Raw genomic sequence first — 18,871 nt, forward strand, 5'->3', positions numbered from 1 at the left:
GGTCCACACCCGGAGAGAGCCCCGGGCAGTCGTTAGGGTCCCTACGCGGGGCAAGTTCCCCAAGCGGTGTTCTGCGGACCGCCGGGTGTGCAGCGCCTCCTCCGGGCAGCCGGTGGGGTGGCCCCCGGCGCCTCGGCCAGCAGCTGCTGCTGCCTTATAAGGCGGGGGCCGGGCCGCGCCGGGGGAGGGGCTGCGGCCGCTCGACCTCCCCCTAGGCCGTCCTAGCGGTTCGGGGCTGGTCGAGGAGCGCAGAGGCGGCGGGAACCCGGAGCGTACGGAGCCGGCCATGGGCAAGTCAGGTGAGCCCGCCGCGCCCACCGGGCCAGGGTGCGAGGATGGCTCAGGAGCCGCGGAATCTGGGATGCTCGCCGCCACCCTCCCACGCGGCGGGGCCGGAGGTCCCTAGAGGTGGGGGGGTGCCTCCGCCCTTGGGATGCAGCTCTGCGGGACCCGAGGCGCGGGATGGAGCGGGACGAAGCGCCGGGCGGACAGTTTCCGGAGTAGCCAGGAAGCCGGGGCGGCCGTGGGCCCCCGGGAGAGAGGGAGGGAAGGCGAGACCAGGGAGGGTCCCCCTGTCTGCGAGCCAGAGATTGCGTCTGGGAGGGCTTCCAGGCGCTGCAGGGATTAGCGCTCAGCGTCTGGCCAAGGCGTGGCTTTTGCTGTGTTTCAGACTAGTTAGGAGTTGGAAAAAGCCACCAAACTGTGACAGCATCTTTCGCTGCAAAGCATCATGCTCCTACCTACCTTCTTGAAGACAGGTCGAGCATCCGTGTGCCTTTGTCCCTCCTCCCCTAAGCGCCCCCTCTGTGCCAGGACACCTGCCAGACTCGTTTCTTCCTTTTCTCCCACCTGTTGGCGGCCCATCTTCACCCTTGTGGCTGTTCCCGGTGAACTTTCTAAAATGTAGATCTTATCCTGTCACTCTCCAGCACCTTCCATTCCATTGTTCGCAGGGGAGAGAGTGGCATTCTTCAGTCCAGACTTGGGGTCCCCTGGGAGCTGGCCATTGCCCCTCGCCTCCACTCAGCCATCCTGAGGCTGGCACGTGGCCCCTTCCCCTGGGTTCTCTTTCCCAGCACCAACCACCACCACTCAGTCTCTGCCACCCCTCTGAGGTTGGAAGTCCTCCCCATCCTTGTAGGCTCAGCTTCTGAGCTGGGAGGCCACCCCTGACTTCCCTAACCCCCTGGAAGGATGACAGGTCTATCCTTGGTTACGGCCCTCCCAGCAGTCAGCTTGGGACAGTACCCAGCCACAGGTCTGTTTCCCTGCAGACATGGACTCCTGGTGACCAGGGTGGGGGTGGGGTGGGGTTCAGTCTCAGCATAGTTCTTGCCTCACAGGAGGCTCTTAGTGAACAGCTGTTGAACAGAGTTCAGAAGCCCTGCTTCGTGGGGAGCCGAGGCTGTCCGCCTCAGGGGAGTGAAGCTGGGTCTTGGATCTCTCCTCAAGGTCCAGAGCCATGAGGTCCCTGTGCTGAGAGTAAGCGGCCTTCCCTGGGATTGGTCTTAACCCGCCTCACCTGCAGTGACAGGTCTGGCTTGCAGCCCTGGCTGTGCTAATCACTTGCTGTGTGACCTTGAACAAGGTTCTTTCCCCATCAGTGTGATGAGGTGGCCCTTATGATCCCCAGGGTCTTTCCCTACTCCCTTCACAGTAGGGAAAGGTGACAAAAGGAGTTGTCACCAAAATCCATGACGGTGGTGGTGATGGGGCAAGAGTATGGCGGAGGTGAGAGACTACTTGGAGAAATCAGCTCCTCTCTGTGTACATTCAAAATCTACAAATTCTCTAAAGCCACATTTTAATCAGTTGCTCCCAGCTTCTCCACTAAGATACAGTTTTCCCAAACTGCTAATATTCATCTGTGTGCCCATTCTTCCATCCATTTATCCATCTATCCATCTCAACCTCCTGTCTTCCTTCTCTCCCTCCCTTTCTTCCCTCCGTTCCACCACCTATCAGCTGTATGCCACACGTGGGCTCAGCGCTGTGGAGGGTGCGACCCTTGTCCTCACTTGGATTGTGACCTGAATCATAAAGCTGATCTGGGTGGTGCTCACGTGGCTTCAGTAAGTAAGAGGTTGGAAGTGACTCAAGGCACAATACAGATGCAGGTGAAGAACAATGGGAGCTCGGGGGTACAGAGATCTCTGCAAAGGGGCCTATTGGAGGCTCTTGGAGGAGGTGGTCTAACCCCAGAGGGCCTGGAGAACCTGGACTTTACCCTGAGACCTGGGGTGCCGTTAGGTACTGAAGGCACTAATCTGAAAGTGGCGTTACTAGAGCCGGGTCAGGGTGGGTCAGGTGGGGAGAGGGGAGAGGTGGGGGGTCAGGAAGAGCCACTGCAGGAGGTCATGCAACAGATGACAGGCATCTGCGGGACTGGAGAGGACAGGGTAGATTTCAGAGATGGTACGGTCAAGCAGACTTTGGTGACTAACTTGTGAATGAGAGGGCAGTGTCAGAGGTATGTCTGGGTACAAGACGGTAGTGACACCTTCCGCTGAAGATGCAGGATTGAGCAGGTTTCAGGGGGGAGGGGGACAGTGCCTTAGCCACTGTCCCCCTCTCCTGACAGTGTGTCACGCCCCACACACATATATTCACACAATCAGGGACCTTCCAAAACGCTGGCCCAGGCCTCTCTCCCTCGTAGCCACATGCATTTTATTTCTCTCCCCCAAAATCTATAAGCCCCTGGGACAGTGTCTGGCTCCTGTAAAGGTGTCCAAGAGAAAGTGACATTTCTGGGTAACGCGGGCCCAGTGCACTTTCAGCACAGGCCCAACCCTGGAGCCCTGGGACACCAGCCTGGGGTCTGCGCTGCAGGGCCTGTGGCTCTCACGGATGTACCCCAGGGCTGCTTGGGGTACTGGCATTGCCAAAGAACTGTCACGAAACTAACGGCTTTAATTCCAGGAGACGCTCGGCCCAGTGTTCGGAGACTTCCAGGTCCATCTCCCAGCCCTGGTCTTTCTGCTGGGCTTAGTTTGCAGCACCTGTGTTGGGGGCAGAGAGGGACAGTGATCTTGGGCTCAGCGAAACCTCTAGTCCCTAATAATAGTGGTTAGCAGTTATTAAGCTCTTAGTGCAGGCTTGGAACTACTTATTTTCAGTCGTATAGGTTTATAGAGGTTGGGTACCATGCCCAAGCTCATACCTTGACCAGTAAGTGGACAAACTGGGATTCGAACCCAGCTCTCTGAGTTCTGAGCTGTGGGCTTTCTCCCCTACCACACTGACCACTTGCTACCTGCACCCTGCCCGCTTCTCAGCCTGGAACGGGCTCAGAGGGAACTTCTACACACCCTCTAATTATCTGTCTCTAAGAGTCTTCACGTCCCCTCCACCCACACGTGCCATCAGAGCAGCAGGGCATTTAGGGGCCAACTAGCTCCGGAATTTTACACTGAGTGGGGCCCAGACACCTCTGCAGGGCGGGGCTGTGGGGGCGGCATCAATTCTGACAGTTCCATTTTTACCTGTTGATTTTATTGAAAAAAAAAGTTCAAAGAAAGGTTTTCCCTGCTTTGAACATATTTTGAAAACCACAGATGTCATCCCTCCTTCTCCCAAGGTTGGGCAACAGGAGCCCAGAGGGGTGGGGGCTGGCCCAGGGCTCAAGGCAGGCTGAGTGGCCGCGGGTGGGGCTGGAGAATGGGCACCAGCTGCCCCTCAGTGACTGTTAACTGTCTGCAAAGGCTCAGCCTGGAGCCGGTGCTCCGGGACAACTGAGCAATTGAGTGACTCCTCATTGACCATCTTCTTGCTCAGGGAGAGGAAAGTATATGTAGAGTGGGAAGTATGCAAGATTTGGGGCAGAGGAAGCTGTTCTTAGATCCAGCCCGAATGCGGACTCACCTTGTGAAATCCTGCAGTTCGCATGTCCAGCCTCCCAACCACCGCAGCTTCCTCATCCGCAGTGAAAAGGCTCGGGTTCTAGAGCCGTCCAGCGCTGGTGAGGACCTCACTCATTTGCTGACTCATTCACTCAGCAAATATCTGAGCTCAGAGGTTCAGAAAGAGGCTGTCAAAGACTGGCTGAAATACCGCTCCCGTGAAAGTCAGGGGTGGGGTCTGAAGGGGCCATGACATAGGTTAATTCATTTGATTCTCACAACCACCCGTGAGGTAGATACTCTTATCCCCATTTTCCTGTGTGAGAGCAGCGAGGGACAGAGTGATTACACCACTTGTCCAGAATCAACGGCCAGTCAAAGGCCGGGCTGGCATTTGCCTCTTGAGTTTCCTGGAGCCCAGGCTGGAAGAAGAGAAGCTACCCTTTCTCCACTCCCCACCCCCAGCTTTTTATTCTTTCTTCCTGACAGACCAGTTCTACCCCAAAGATGGGACCTGGTCACTTTCCAGTGTGAAAGACCAGCGTTCAGCTGAGTAAACTTGCAGATGTAATTGGCTCTGGTCAGCAATTCATGGGATTTTATGGCTTCTAGCAACTACAAGGGCGCTCCGGTGGGTTGTACAAAGTGGAAGGTTTTCACAGGCCGAAAGAGGGTGAGATTAAGAAGTTAAAAGAGTGGATTATTTTAGGCAGGGTCACCTTCCTTTAGGGGAGCAGCAGGTCTGATCAGGCAGCTGGCCTCACGAGTGATCAGGAAATTCCAGACTGATTGGTTTAAAATCCACTCCTGGGCCAGGCTGAAATCACAATTGGGCGAGTTACTAAGTTTTGGTTTGGTGAGGTGGCTTAGCAAAGTGGACTCCATTTTGGCCTGTTGTTTCTTTTTTCAACACCAGCTCCTTGCCAAGGGGCGGAAGCGGCCTGTCTACAATTCTTGTCCTGGCTTCTAGCAGTCAGGGCCTCTGTGGTGTGGAGAGTGGGGAGAAATGCAGCAGGCTGGGCTGGGGAGGGGGGGGCGGCCTTCGAAGGGGACAGATGCCGAGGAGGAGCCTGTCCCAGCCAACAGCCAGGCTCTTGCTGGGGGGAGGGGCACAGACCTCCCTGGACTCTTCATTTGGCATTTAGAGGCCCAGGCCCCAGGGGACCTTCAAGAGCCCCAGTTCAGCGCCCCCCCTCCCAGGATGTCTGTGCCCACCTCTAGGCAGAGACAGCTCAGTCCTGCCGCCTTCCCTCCACCCCATCACCACGGGGAGCCGTGCCCGCCAGCTCCTTCCCCCTTTCAGCCGCTCTGTCCTTGAGCCCCAAACCTGTCCGCTGGAGCTTCTGCTCCTGCAGCCCCTAATTTTCCTCTGGGGCTCCTGCAGCCCCTAATTTTTTTCCTCCTCCCCCTCCTCTTCTCTGTCTTCAGGTTTAAAGGCAGCCCCAAGCTCACTGGGCCTGACCCACCTACTGGGACTGGTCAACCCCTCTGCCTCTTTTCTGTGACTCCCTCTGACTGGCAGTCCTCGGGGATTGCAAGGGGTTAGTTAAGGACAGTGTTTCCTTCCTCGTGGGCCTGCCCCTAGACCAGCTGGGGGAGTGTGGGCAGGTTACCTTTCTCATTTTAAAAAATGGGTACAGTAGTGGAAGCTCCCACGAAAGGTGCTGAAGAGGAAGTGAGGCTGTGTCCAGCAGCGACCGGCCAACATGCAGAAGGAAGAATGGCCCTCATTCCAGGCTGGCACCCTGGGCCTCAGTGCACCTGCCTGGGAGGACATGACCCTCCCCTCCCCACCGTGGGCTGGCTGTGAGGGCCCTCCTTGCCCAATGCAGGGATGGGTAGGTTTTCTTCAACCTTTTATAGTCCGTGTTTATCTTCTTTTCTTGGGTTTTTCTACAGAAATGGGGTGTGGCTCTTGCTGGGTGTGGTCACTAGTGATATCTTGCTCCCTGCAACAGAGGCCTTACTGTGAGGAGCCACCTGGACTGGCTGCCGTGGGGGGAGGGGACTTCTGGGGCCAGTCAGACGTGTGGTGGGGGGCCGCCCCAATGCCTCCCAGCAGGGGTGGGAAGAGAGGGCCAAATTACCGAAAAGGTCTCCTGACCCCTTCCTGGGAGCCCTGGCACCGATCTTTTTTGAGCACAAGGACTTTCACTTTTGTTTCTCTTCCCTTCCCAGATTCTAGGGAACTGGGAGTGCGGTGACCTAGTTTTTAGCAGCCTTATGTGTCCCTCTCTGCCAAGGAGACTGCAGGGCCTACCGCACCAGGAGCCTGATGTGACCTGGCCCGAACTCAGAGCTGCCTTCAAACAGCCCTCATTAGCTCCCACCCACTCCCTTTCTCTCCACCTCCTCCCCACAGCCTGGGGATGAGTTGTACAAAACAGAAGGTTCCCATCCCATTCCACCCTGATCCCATCCACCCTGGCCCTTTCTGTGCCCTTTGCCTCCACACCACCTCCTCCAGGGAGCCTTCCCCACTACCTCTGTGGTCACCACTGCGCGTGCCACTCAGCCCATGCGTGTCCAGCGGTGTCCCACTAGCCCTGCTCAGGACATGGAGCTGGAAGGGACATTGGAATGGGAATCCATCTTCACCTTATCCATCCAAGCCTCCTGTATCCTGGCTGTAGGCACCGTCTCCTGCTCCCCACATCCTTGTCCTGTCCCACATTCCTGTGACTAGACCTCATTGGACTGTCCTGCTGGGCCCCAAAGTCCTCCATGTCAGTACCACTCACTCTTCAACTTATTGAAAACCCCCGGGACAGCTCCAGCACCGTGACCTGCAGTTACCTTCATCACCACTGGGCCTGAGTCTAGTCCAAAGCCCTTGAGGGCAAGTTCTGGTCTTTCCCCCCTTGTGTCCTCTCTGAGGCCCAGGAGACCTGGGCGATCTGGCTGAGGGAGGGCAAGAGGGTTTCCTGCTGGCTCATCTGCTCAGCCTCCGGGGTGAAAAAAACAGCAGGGGAGATCAGGTGGTGAATGTGCCCTGGGGCAGTGGAAAGAATGAATGGTGCACCTATCATTCTCCAGCTTACCCCTTCCAGCCCACGGGCTGGGAGTAACTCAGCGTAAGGGTCCTGACTCTGAGCCCTCACTCCTAACTCACCCAATTGCCCCCATTTCCACAGAGGGGAGCTCCCAGATCCCTAAGGCTGTTACTCAGTATCTTCACCCTCTGAGCTTGGCTAGCTGCCGCCAGACATCTTTGGGGCCTCAAATCTGGGGTCACCTCTCCTGCCCCCAGGCCATGCTAGGCTGCTTTTCAAGTTCCTCTCTCACCTGCACTCTCTGCACTTTGGCCCTATCGCCCTGTTTGCTAGTGTCTCTTTACGGGCGGTCTCCCTTCTGTGTGTGAGGGCTTTGAGGGCAGGATGTGGCTGATTCGTCTGTGGGCATCTAGCGAATGAACGGACCTGGCACAGAAGAGGTGCTGAGAGAACAAACGGGTGGATGGATTGGAATCAGGAGGATGACGCTGCGGGGCAGGTGACAAATCAATGGATGGATGGATGGTAGAGAGATGGGTGGAGGATGTTGGGTGGAGCCAAACTGACGTGGCTTCTGGCCACTATTGACCTTGCCTGACTTTGGCTTCAGCCATTTATTCTCTTCCTAACCTCAGCCCCTTTGACCTTGCCCTTTCTAAGGTCATGACCCAGTTGGATACAGCTCCACCTCATCCCTCATGACAACTCTGGGCCCAGCACCTTCATGTCCACACTCTCCCCTCGTTCCACTCTCCCACTGCTGCCCTGCCCTGGTTCCCTCTTCTCTGTCCCTCTGTCTTCTCAATTTTACCAGCCCAGTATGGGCAACCCCCTTCCCCCAGCCAGGCTTGTTCTCTCTGAGCGCTCACCCCAGGTCCTTTCCAGTCCCCACCACCACCATAGGTCCAGTCTGAGATATCCAGTCTCCTTCAAGCATTTTCTTTCAGAAGTCCCATTGCTCGCATCTGCTCTGCCCCGCTGGGCCGTCCTCCACTCAGCAGCCAGCAGGAACTTTCAGAAACACCGCTCTCACCAGCTCGCTGGCCTGCTTCCCATTGCTTTGGATAAAGACCCAAATCCCCAACACACGGTCCATATGGCCCTGCATGATCCATGGGGTGCAGATGTGCAGGGGGCGACCCCAGGGATGCAGACAGGACGGGCAGAGGTGTGGAGCAGGGCATCACGGTTGTCCGTTTGGCTGGGGTGCTGAAGGGGAGCCTCTGCTCGTGGCCCGAGGTCCGAGCTGAGTGCTGCTCCAAAACCTGCCATCACACTCTTGGTGGTCTTTTCTCTACACTGAGACCGTCTCCATTTTGAAATCGTTGCAGCTTCCAAACAGTTTAATAACGAGGTCCTGCTAGCCCACAACGAGTACCGGAAGCAGCATGGCGTCCCCCCACTAAAGCTCTGCAAGAAGCTCAACCAGGAGGCTCAGCAGTGAGTCCCCCCACACCCTAGGGTGACGGGCCCTTTGGGGTGCTGCTGCTGCAGTCAGAGGGGCCCTGGGGTGGCTGGAGGAACATGAAATTGGGGGGCAGATACAGCCAGGTTTGAATAACCACTCTGCCACTCCCTAGGCAGGTCCCTTTGTTCCTCTGAGCCTCAGTTTGTTCCTCTGACAAATGGGGTGTTTAGGGGGCTCCAAAGAAATGCAGGTGGACTGCTCCTGATTTCCTCTGCGAGCCCAGGGAAGGAAGTGTAGCCACACCAGTTTAGGGCTCAGACTTCGGGGCTTCCCTGGACTGTGCCCACTCTGACCAAGAGCCGGTGTCTCTGGCAGGTATTCAGAGGCCCTGGCCAGCACGAGGATCCTCAAGCACAGCCCGGAGTCCAGTCGCGGCCAGTGCGGAGAGAACCTGGCCTGGGCATCCTATGATCAGACAGGTGGGTCGCTTTCTGAGCTGCCCTGCCCTCGGCCTGAGCCAGGCCAGGCGCCCTCTGTGGTGTAGCCATGTGGCAGCTACAGGCCCAGAAAGTGAAGGCAGCCCCAGGGCCTGGCCTGCTCCCAGGGGCTGAGTGCCGCTCACCATAGGGTCTCTGATGGCCAGCTCAGGGCTGGGCCTGGGCTGCTGCCAGGGACACAGAGATGACGCTGACTGCCCAGACACCCCCCTCTTTTGGAAGAGCTCCCAGCTGAGGAGCAGGGTGGGGGACACAGACTGGCTCTGTGCAGAGTCTCAGCCTGACCCTGCAGGCAATGATGCATCCCCAGCTACAGAAGAATTTTACTTTTGTCACATTTAAAACATTTTTTTACAGTTCTGGCATATAAACTTTTCTCAGCAGAAAAGCACAATAGAGTTGTTGCTGTGTCAGAAAAAAATCCTGATAATGGGAAAGGCAATTCCTCATCTGAGGTCTCAGCCTGGAATGGCATCCCCACCACACTGACCAGACATTCTTGAGCTTCCTGGCTCTGACAACCCTGTCATGGCTTTTTAGGAAAAATGTTGGAGAGCCCTACCTCCCTCTCTGAAGCGTCCTGCAAACCCCAGCTGGAGAATGACTCCTCCTTCCCAGGCCTCACATTCCTAGGAGTTCCCAGCAGGGGAAGTGGGGATGGGGCGGGGGAGGTCCAAGTGTCCTCTTGGGTTCCCCAGCGCCATGTTCCCCCGGGAGAAATGTGCGCATGCTCCTGAGGGAGGCAGGAGCCCACAGTCCGCAGCTGTGGACTATGTCTCTCCAGGACTCGTTTTGGGCCCAGTGGGCCCAGGGGCAGAGGGACAGGGATGGGAAGAGCCAGTAGGAGACATGGTTCATTCCTGTGGAGCCTTGAGCAAGTCCTGACCCTCTCTGGCCCCAGTTTTTCCTCTCTACAGAGAGGAGTTGGGCAAATGGTCTCTAAGGCAGTGGTTCTTCACCCCGACTACACATTAGGATCTTTAAACATACCAGTGCCTAAGTCTCTCCTCCAGAAATACCTGTACCACCAGCCTTTGGCAGGCCCCGGGCATCAGCAGCTTTTAAATGCTCCCCAGGAAAGGCCAGTGGGTAGCTCCTGCTCGCTAAGGCCTTGCCACTCCAGGTGTGGTCCACACACCAGCAGCAGCAGCAGCAGCAGCAGCAGCCCCAGCAGCAGCAGCTGGGAACTTGCTAGAAATGCAGGCTCAAAGGCTGCATCCGAGACCACTGAAATCAGAATCTGCATTATAACAAGAACTTCAGGCAATTCATGCATTGAAGTTGGAGACTTACTGCTCTGAGCTCTGAGGCTCCTCCTGCCTCCGGCCCTGAGACCTGCAGCTTCCAGGGAAATGCTGTGTGGGTTTCCTCCCCCCAGTGCCTGCTGGGCCAGGTGAGGACCCTCCTGCCTGCGATGGAAACCCTGGCCCGCCAGGCCAATGGCCTTTCCTCCTGTGGATATTTCGGGAGTTAGACTTGGGGTGGGATAAAGGCAGAGCCTCTGGAAAACTTGGAGCATCGTTAGAAGCCCTCGGAGTACATTGCCTTTAACCCTCTTGTACAGAGAGGCTCGGAAAAGGGAAGGCCTTGCCTAGGATTACACAACAAGGTAGCAGCAGGGCCGGGACACAGATGCAGGTGACCCCAGGCCAGGGCTCTTCCTGACCCCCAAGAAGGCCATCTCTCCTGGGCACACTCGTGGGCAAGAGTCCCTGTTTCAGCTTGCGCATGCTTTGTCAGATGTCTGTTGGGGGACGGGTGGTTCGGGGTTAGTGGGAGCAGGTGGAAGGAACGGGAGTGGGTCAGTTTTGCTGCTGAGTTTTGAACAGTGTCTCTTCTGTACAGGAAAGGAGGTGGCTGACCGATGGTACAGTGAAATTAAGAACTACAACTTCCAGCAGCCTGGCTTCAACTCTGGGACTGGTGAGTGACAGGGCCACACCAGTGGCCTGGCCTAACCCTGTGAAAATCATTTCCCTCTTGTTTTACCTCTCCCTTATTTCTTTGGTTTGATTTTCCCAAAGGTTAAAACTCTTTCTCCAAAACACACACACACACACACACACACACACACACACGCCCCGCATCTAAGAGATCCCAGGGTGATGTTTCCTGTTCCACCAATTCTTCAGTGGTCAGGTAACTGGAGCGTGTTACAAGGAGGCTGTGGTGGTTTTTTTTTAATTGACTCAGAGGGAGGGGACGGGAGGGAGAGAGAGAGAAAAAAAACATCAATGAGAGACAGACACATCAATTGACTGCCTCTCGCACACCCCTAACTGGAGACCTGGCCCACAACCCAGGCATGTGCCCTGCCCGAGAATTGAACCGGCGACCCTTCAGTTCTCAGGCCGGCACTCAATCTGCTGAGTCACACCAGCCAGGGAAGGAGGCTGTGGATTTTCAAAGCTGCTCAGTGCTTCTTTCCGGAAGTGGTGCCTCAGCACTTTTAACCAGTCATCCAGTCTCGCTCCCCTGCCCTGCACCCAGCTCACTAGCACCCACAACATTCTAGTACCACGTGTGCCCACCTTAGTCTTCTGATGAAACTGCCAGTGGCTTCCCGGGGCCTTCAAGAAAAGGGCCAAGCTCGCTCTTCTCTTGGTGTTGACTCCCGCCTCCCTTCACACCCCCACTTCCTTCCTGCCGCGAGCCCCATGCCACCCTGCCTTCCTGCCTCCCAGGCATTATTCCTTCACCTTTATGCTGGGGTCTGGTTTGGGTGAGCTTGGAATGCAGAAAGCCTGGAGCTCATCTCAGGCCTGGCACTATTATTTGTGTGAACTTGGGTTGAGGCCCGTCCTTCCCTGTCTCAGAGGGGAGGGAAAGCTGGTGGTGTCTACAGGACATTCTGAGAGGTGGAGTTTAGATACAGGGAGGAGCTGACTGTGGGACCACCCAGCCTTTCTCATAGGTTTCCCTGGTGAGCGGTAAACATTTAACTGACTAAGGTGCCAGGCAACCGCTGAGTGAGCTCTGGGCTCCCTCGTGCCCCTCACCAGGCCTCACGGCCGCCTGTCTTTCCTAGGAACCAACTCAGATCCACCTGGGGTGGCCCAGGGTGGGTTGGAGGGGGCCGTGAGTTTCTCTGATCAGAAGACACCAGAAAAACTGAAAAAGGGATTCTCTACCACCCCCACCCCTCAACTCCACCCCACCCCACCCCACCCTACCCCACCTGTGGGTGGGGCCACTTAGAGCCTCCGAATCTCTGGAGGGTTCTTCAGAAACAGGAAGTGACATGTTCTCAGAACCAGTCACTGTTTCCTGTGGTTTTCTGCTCACCCTCTTGGGCCAGGGTTCTTGCAACTGCGTGGGCAGGACAAAGGGGTAGAGGCAGGCCTGAGATGATGAAGGGGGCTGCCAGCAGGGCTCTGACGGAGAACTGATGGTTCTGTGACGATTAAATTTTGTTGGTGAGGGAGGGAATAGTAATGACCTTCTGCCAATGATTAAGGATGTGTGGGCAGAGTCTGGTGACCTTCTGATAAAGACCCATGTCTAGAAGACATTTGATTTTCCTCTCGCATGCCCCCTACTGGGGACCTGGCCTGCATTTTTTTAAAAGATTTTATTTATTTATTTTTAGAGAGACGGGGGAAGGGAGGGAGAAAGAGAGGGAGAGAAACATCATTGTGTGGTTTCCTCTTACACACCCCCTTCTGGGGACCTGGCCTGCAACCCAGGCATGTGCCTGGACTGGAAATCAAACCAGCGAGCGACCCTTGGGTTCGCAGGCTGACATTCACTCCACTGAGCCACACCAGCCAGGGCAAGACATTTGATTTTCTAGTGTCTGGATCTGCTCTCCCATGAGCAAGATTCACAGGCAGTGGGACATGGGCTGGAGGGAGTTCTTGGCTTCGCTCCTGTGTGTAGCCGCTTGACAGTTACAAAGCGCCTCCCTATTCATGGCCGCGTGAGCCCTACCTTTCGGAGGAAGGGCTTCATTCCACCAGTTTTGCAGCAGTTTTGCAGAGGACGCTGAGCCTCAGAAAGGGAAGAGACTTCTTTTTTTTTTTTAAAGATTTTATTTATTTATTATTAGAGGAGAAGGGAAGGAGAGAGGGAGAGAAATATCAATGTATGGTTGTCTCTCATGTGTCCCCTGATGGGAACTGGCCTGCAACCCAGGCATGTGCCCTGACTGGGAATCGAACCGCGATCATTTGATTCGCAGGCCTGCACTCAATCCACTGAGCTACACCAGCCAGGTCAGCAGAGACTTCTTTATACCTTCTGTCCTCAATCTGATGCCCCTGCTCCAGCACAGGGATGGCACAAGTGTCAGAGTTAGGACTGGGAGTCAGCTTTCCGTGATCACTGCCTGCCTGTCTCACCTGTCGCCCGCTCCTCCCACCTCCAAAGGGGAGAGTCCCAGAGCAGCTAGCACTTATGCCGTCCCAGGTGCTGGTGGGCAATGCCTGGGGACCAACGGAGCCTCATCCGGAGCCGGGAGCACAGATTTGGGTGGGATTATAGTCAGGGCTTGCAAGACCCTTAAAGATCTGCAGGCCCATCTCCCCACCTTGGCCCCCCCTAGAGCTGCACCACTGTTCTGGGACCCCCTGACCACATCCATGTAGTAGGTGAAAGGGCCTCTGAAATACCCCATAATCTCTCCACCCACCCTCTCCCCACCCTCGTCAGTGTCCTGTGATAAAGAACCCAGCTCTACACTCTGTGCTAAGTGGATGGAATGGTTTCTTGCAATTCCTTTGTTATATTCTATTTCCATGAGTAGGTTTGCTCGTTTGTTTATTTTCAATTAGTAATACTTTCACCTGACATGAAATCTGTAAGCTGTATACAGTGAGAAGTCTTCCATCCATCCCTGGCCTTCGGCACTTTCCCTCCAACTCATGATGCCGGTTTCCTGGGTATCATTCTAGGCTTGTTCTGAGCTTATAGCAGCATTCATGTAAATATGTTTTTTCCCTTGTTTAATGCTCAGATGCACGATCTATGGTGCACTGGCTTTCTGCACACCCGGACTGGCAGAGGCTTTTCCATATGATGCAACAGGAGCTTTCTCATGATTTCTGACCGTTGCACTCATCCCCTTGCACAGACGCACTGTGCCTTATTTAATGTGGTTTTCAAATATGTGTGTCAGGAAGTTTGGGCCCGTAGCAGGAAAGAGGATGTGATCCATTTACGAAAAAAAGAAAAAGAAAAAGGAAGCTGTGAGTAGGTGAGAGTTAGAAACCAGTTAGAAACCAGTGTTTATCTATCTGATGGTTGCTAAGGAAGCCGTGTTCTCTAGTTCATCTATAAATATTATACCTAATTACTTCCCCAGCCAGAAGACAGATGGCTGAGGCTCTCCGTTTGGGAAAGGCTTCCATGGGCACTGCTGCCGCTGCAGCTCGGGTTGTGCGTGGAATCGTACTCTTGACAACCAGGGAATAAGCGGCACTCCTTTGTGGGCGGCAGAGCCACTGGGTGGGTCAATGGCCAGAGCATGTGGTCTTTTGAGAGAAAAGGCTTCTATGATAAAGGACTTGAGCCTTAATGAAAAGACAGTGTATAGAAGCAGTGACACCGGCCCAGCTGCCAAAAGCCTGGCGCTGTGACTCCAGACCACAAGGACCAGGGCAAATGAGCAAGAAGTCTTTCTCTTCTACTCTGAGGTGAAGAATCAGAGTTTTGGGGGCAGTGGCTAACACAAATTTAAGGATAAGTGGGAAAGCTATGTCATTGTACTTAAAGTTTTGTTTAAAGTCTTGCTTTGATTATATCACATCAACTATTGATTTGTGGTTATGTTTGGTTATTTGCAGAAAGAAAGTCTTTTGGGGATGTAGACAAATAAGTAAACTACACCTAAATGGAAGAATTATAAAAGTGTTCTGACCCATGTGGCTCAGTTGGTTGGGTGTTGTCCTGAAAACCAAAAGGTTGTGGGTTCATTTCCCAGCCAGGGCACATGCCTGGGTTGCGGGTTTGGTCACCAGTTGGGGCAAGTACGAGAGGCAGCCAATCAGTGTTTCTCTCTCACATTGATGTTTCTCTCCCTCTCTTTCTCCCTCTCTTCCCCTCTCTCTAAAAAACAAATAAATAAAATCTTTAAGAAAAAAAATGATAAAAAATGGAGTTCAACTGTAGGCGAAATAAAACCACTTCCGTCAGGGAACACGTGTTCAGTCCTCACCCTATCTGACGTACATGGGGGATATCAGCACTGTTTCTTCCCTGAAGGGCTAGAAGAGTGTGCATACCAGATGTCCTGTCTTTTTGTTTCTTTCATTTTTCTTTTCTTTCTCTTTTTAGTTTTATGGTAAAACAAACTTAAACCTTACCGTTTTAACCGTTCTTAAGTGTAGAGTTCAATGGGACTCCATGCGTTCACATGCTGCTCGGCCATCACTGCTGTTGTCTCCAAACGTCGTCACTGTCTCATTTCAAAACTCTGAGCCTGTTCGACAGTAACTCCTGTCCCTCCCTGCCCCCACTGCAAGCCCCAGTAACTACTATTCTGCTTTCTGCCTGCAGCTCGACTCTTCTAGGAACCTCAGATAAGTGGAGTCAGGCAATAGTTGTTCTTTCGTGTCTGGCTCCTTTCACTTAGAATAATGTCCTCAGGTTGTAGCCTATGTTAGAACTTCAGTCCTTTGTAAGGTTGAATAACATTCCATTGTATGCAGATACAACATTTTATCTGTTTATCCATTGATAGACATTTAGGTTTTTCCCCTTTTGGCTGCTATGTGCAGTGGTATGCGAATATCTAAGGCCCTGCATTTAATTCTTTTTGGTATGTACTTAGAAGTAGAATGCTGGATATATGATAATTTCATGTTTAACTTTATTGATTTTAGAGGGAGGAAAAGGGGGAGAGAGAAACATCAGTTTGTTGTCCCGCTTATTCGCGCACTCATTGGTTGATTCTTGCACATGCCCTGACCGGGGATCCCACTCTCAACCCTGGTGCGTCGGGACACACCTGACCGACGGAGCTCCCCGGCCAGCGCCGTGCTGAACTTTTTGGGGAGCTGCCCTGCTGTCTTCCACAGCAGCTACACCATTTTACATTCCCACCAGCAATGTACAAGTGTGCCAGCTTCTCCGCACCCTCACCAAAATTTGTTTCTTTTTTAAAAAACAATATCCATCCTAATGGGTATAAAGCGGTTAATCTCCTTTTTCCTTAACCACCCTGTGGGAAACTCAGCTACTCTGGTCATGATTTCCCCCCTTCTTCCTTCCCTCTGTCTCTTCCCCATCAGATACCTATTGAGCATCTGCTCTGTTCCAAGTCCAATACCAAACACTGGGGGTGTGGTGGTAGGGAAGGCAGCTGTGGTGCCTGCCCTGTAGGAGGAGATGCAATTTCAAGGTTATTTTAGCAGGTGGATGATCCCCAGTGACATGGGAGTACATATTCCATTGACCTGTCACCTCAACAGTAAAAATGGTAGAGATGAGCTCCTGACTTTTACTCCCAGGAGATGAGAAGAATTTGTGGTCATAGAGCAAAGAGGGCCTTACAGCATCATTCTTTGACCCCCAAACAGGAGAGGAGCAGAAAATTAAGCCAGGTTGGCTGCTTGAAAGGACCAGTGAGTAAGGGGCAGATGGCCTGAGTGGGAGAATAGTACCGAGAAGCTTCAGCAAGCCGCAGAGTATCTGGAGGGGCAGGCAGTAGCTTGGGAAAGTACTGGGCTGCCCTGGCTGGTGTGGCTCAGTGGACTGGGCACTGTCCTGCAAACCGAGGGGTCGCCGGTTTGATTCCCGATCCCGGTATGTGACTGGGCTGCAGGCCAGTCCCCAGTTGGGGGCGTGTGAGAAGCAGCTGATTGAAGTTTCTCTGTTTCTCTTGCCCATTGATGTTTTTCTCTCTCCCCCTCTCTCCAAAAATAAATAAATAAATAAAATATTTTAAAAAGAAAGAGAGAGAACTGGGCTATTTGACTCAAAATGGAGGGAACTGAAGGAGGCTTTACCTTGCCAAGGCCTCAAAGAGCTCAAAGCACAGAAGGTCTGCACTTCCGTGGGGGTAAAAGCTGTGTCCAAGAAAGCTCTTTCATCTACATTTTATTCATTCACTCCTTCGTGCCATTCATTCATTCAGTGAGAGTTTACTTTACACTTTGCATGTGCATGCCTCCGGGAATAAAACAATCTGGTCTCTACCCATGTGGGCTCGTAGCCTCGTGAAGGAGTCAAGCAGTAAGCAAGCAAGAATGTTATGAAGGGAAAAAGAACAGTTGTGATAAGACCATCTCGGGAGGGAGGTGTTCGGGAATCAGAGTGATTGTGAAAGGTTTCTCTGAACAAGTGACATTAAGGCTGGGGCAAGGGACAAGGTGTTAGTCATCAGAAGAGTATTCCGCACCGGTGTGCGCAAGAGCCCCACGGTGAGAAATGACCGCGGGTGTTCAAGGAGTGGAAATGAGGCCCCTGCACCAAAGCATTCGGTTTCATTCCAGGTCAGTTGGACGCAGTCAAAGGATTTTTCAGCAGGGAAAAAACAGATAGGACTTAGTCTCACAGTGATCACTCAGGCTACTTCGGCAGCGAGTGAATTGAGGAGACCGAGGTGGAAGCTGGGGGCATCAGCTGGGGCTCTTGCAATGGCCCAAGTGAGGAAAGTTGGTGGTTGGGGACCAAAGGTTTGGCAGTGGATGGACTGGAGATGTATTTTAGAGTTAGATTCATCAGCATTGAATGATGCTTCTCACATGCCCCCAAAGGGAGACCCAGCCCAGTTGTGGTGAGAAGTGAGGTAGGGGGTACAATGCAGACCTTATTATTCCTAGGATTGCGTGCAGAGGTGCCATTAAAAAAAATGGGAGGGCAGGGAGAGGGATAACTTTGGGTCGACCAAAATCCAGAGTGAGGTTAAATTTGAGATGCCTGTGAGTCATCCAAGTGGAAATGTCAAGTAAGTAGCTGTGTTTGGAACCCAGAGGAGAGGTCTGGCCTGGAGAAATAAATGCAGCAGCCAGGCAAAGATGGACTTGCCTACGGAGTGCAGCAAGGAGAGCCCAGAACTGGGCAAAGGAAAATGCAGGCTCTCTGGCATTTACAAGTGAGATCAAGAGGCGGGAGAGGTGGCATCGCTGAAACCAAAAGAGGGCAGTGCTTTGAAAAGGAGAGGAAGGCAACCCTATCCAATGTTCCTGAGATGTTGAGTAAGATGAAGACAGAAGTGACCATTGGGGAGGAACAGGGAGATTGTTGGTGATTTGCAGAGTACAGTTTGCACAAGAGCTGGAGGCAGGTGCGAGGTAGGGTGGCTTCCTAATTGTTGGGGTCCCTGGGCTTTCCCACGATCTCTGGGAGCCCATGAAACCTTTGGGCATTGAAAGGTGGTGAGTAAGCAGGGTCAGTGTGGTGACCGAGAGGACCTGACGCTACAGAAATTCAGGCCGTTGGTATGTTTAGTGTCTCCTTCCTCTGAGCGGTGTCTGTGCCCTGAGCCTGGCACGATGATGCAGGAGCTCACGAATCTCTTGAAACATCCTTCTCCAGGCTTTGCTAACTACCTCGTGTCCCCCTCCCCCTGCCTGTGCCCCTACAGGACACTTCACGGCCATGGTGTGGAAGAACACGAAGAAGATGGGGGTGGGGAAGGCCTGTGCGAGCGACGGCTCGTCCTTTGTGGTGGCTAGATACTTCCCGGCAGGGAATGTCGTCAACCAGGGCTTCTTTGAAGAAAATGTCCTGCCTCCCAAGAAGTGACTTGCCAGACGCAGTGGGCAGGTGGCAGACTGAAGAACGTGGATATGAAGTGCCCAGAACAGCAAACACGCAGCTGTGCGTCTGCCTTTGTGGGGGTGTGTGCTCGTGTGTGTGATGCATGGGTGTGTCTCTTGCGCACACACTTGGACATACAGTTTTGCATGAACTCATTCTTAGCAAAGGAATGAGCTGTGGAAGCCTTTACTCTGACTGTTAGACCACAATTATTTGGACTTTGTTGGGGGGGGGATCCGTTTTTAAACTTTTTGTTATTTTTTTAAGCAAACTTTTGTACCTTTCTTACTGATTTCAAATGTTTGTGACGCTGAGAAGTGAAGTTCATTTCCTGTAATCTTCATGCATTGTGATCTACTTGTGGTAGATATTTAAGAATATTAAACCTTCATTTAAATGTGACGTAGAACACAGCTTCAAACGCAGAAG

At 53.4% G+C, this 18,871-nt stretch overlaps 1 protein-coding gene across 2 annotated transcripts; it reads left to right on the forward strand.

The window, feature by feature from the left end:
• The first annotated feature begins 191 nt into the window (after positions 1-191).
• On the forward strand, positions 192-18,844 carry GLIPR2 (GLI pathogenesis related 2). Of its 2 annotated transcripts, none has more exons than XM_037035958.1 (5): positions 192-299; positions 8,167-8,275; positions 8,619-8,722; positions 10,586-10,663; positions 18,267-18,844. In XM_037035958.1, exons 1-5 carry the CDS (start codon positions 287-289, stop codon positions 18,425-18,427), a joined length of 465 nt encoding a protein of 154 aa, XP_036891853.1. In that variant the 5' UTR covers positions 192-286; the 3' UTR covers positions 18,428-18,844. The 2 variants fall into 2 exon arrangements, with proteins under 2 accessions (XP_036891853.1, XP_036891854.1); XM_037035959.1 differs by lacking the exon at positions 192-299 and adding an exon at positions 5,614-5,680.
• Positions 18,845-18,871: the final 27 nt, after the last annotated feature.

Source organism: Sturnira hondurensis, unplaced genomic scaffold (genome assembly GCF_014824575.4).
Source record: "Sturnira hondurensis isolate 20B ecotype Veracruz unplaced genomic scaffold, ASM1482457v3 Scaffold0022566, whole genome shotgun sequence".
NCBI classification, from domain to species: Eukaryota; Metazoa; Chordata; class Mammalia; order Chiroptera; family Phyllostomidae; genus Sturnira; species Sturnira hondurensis.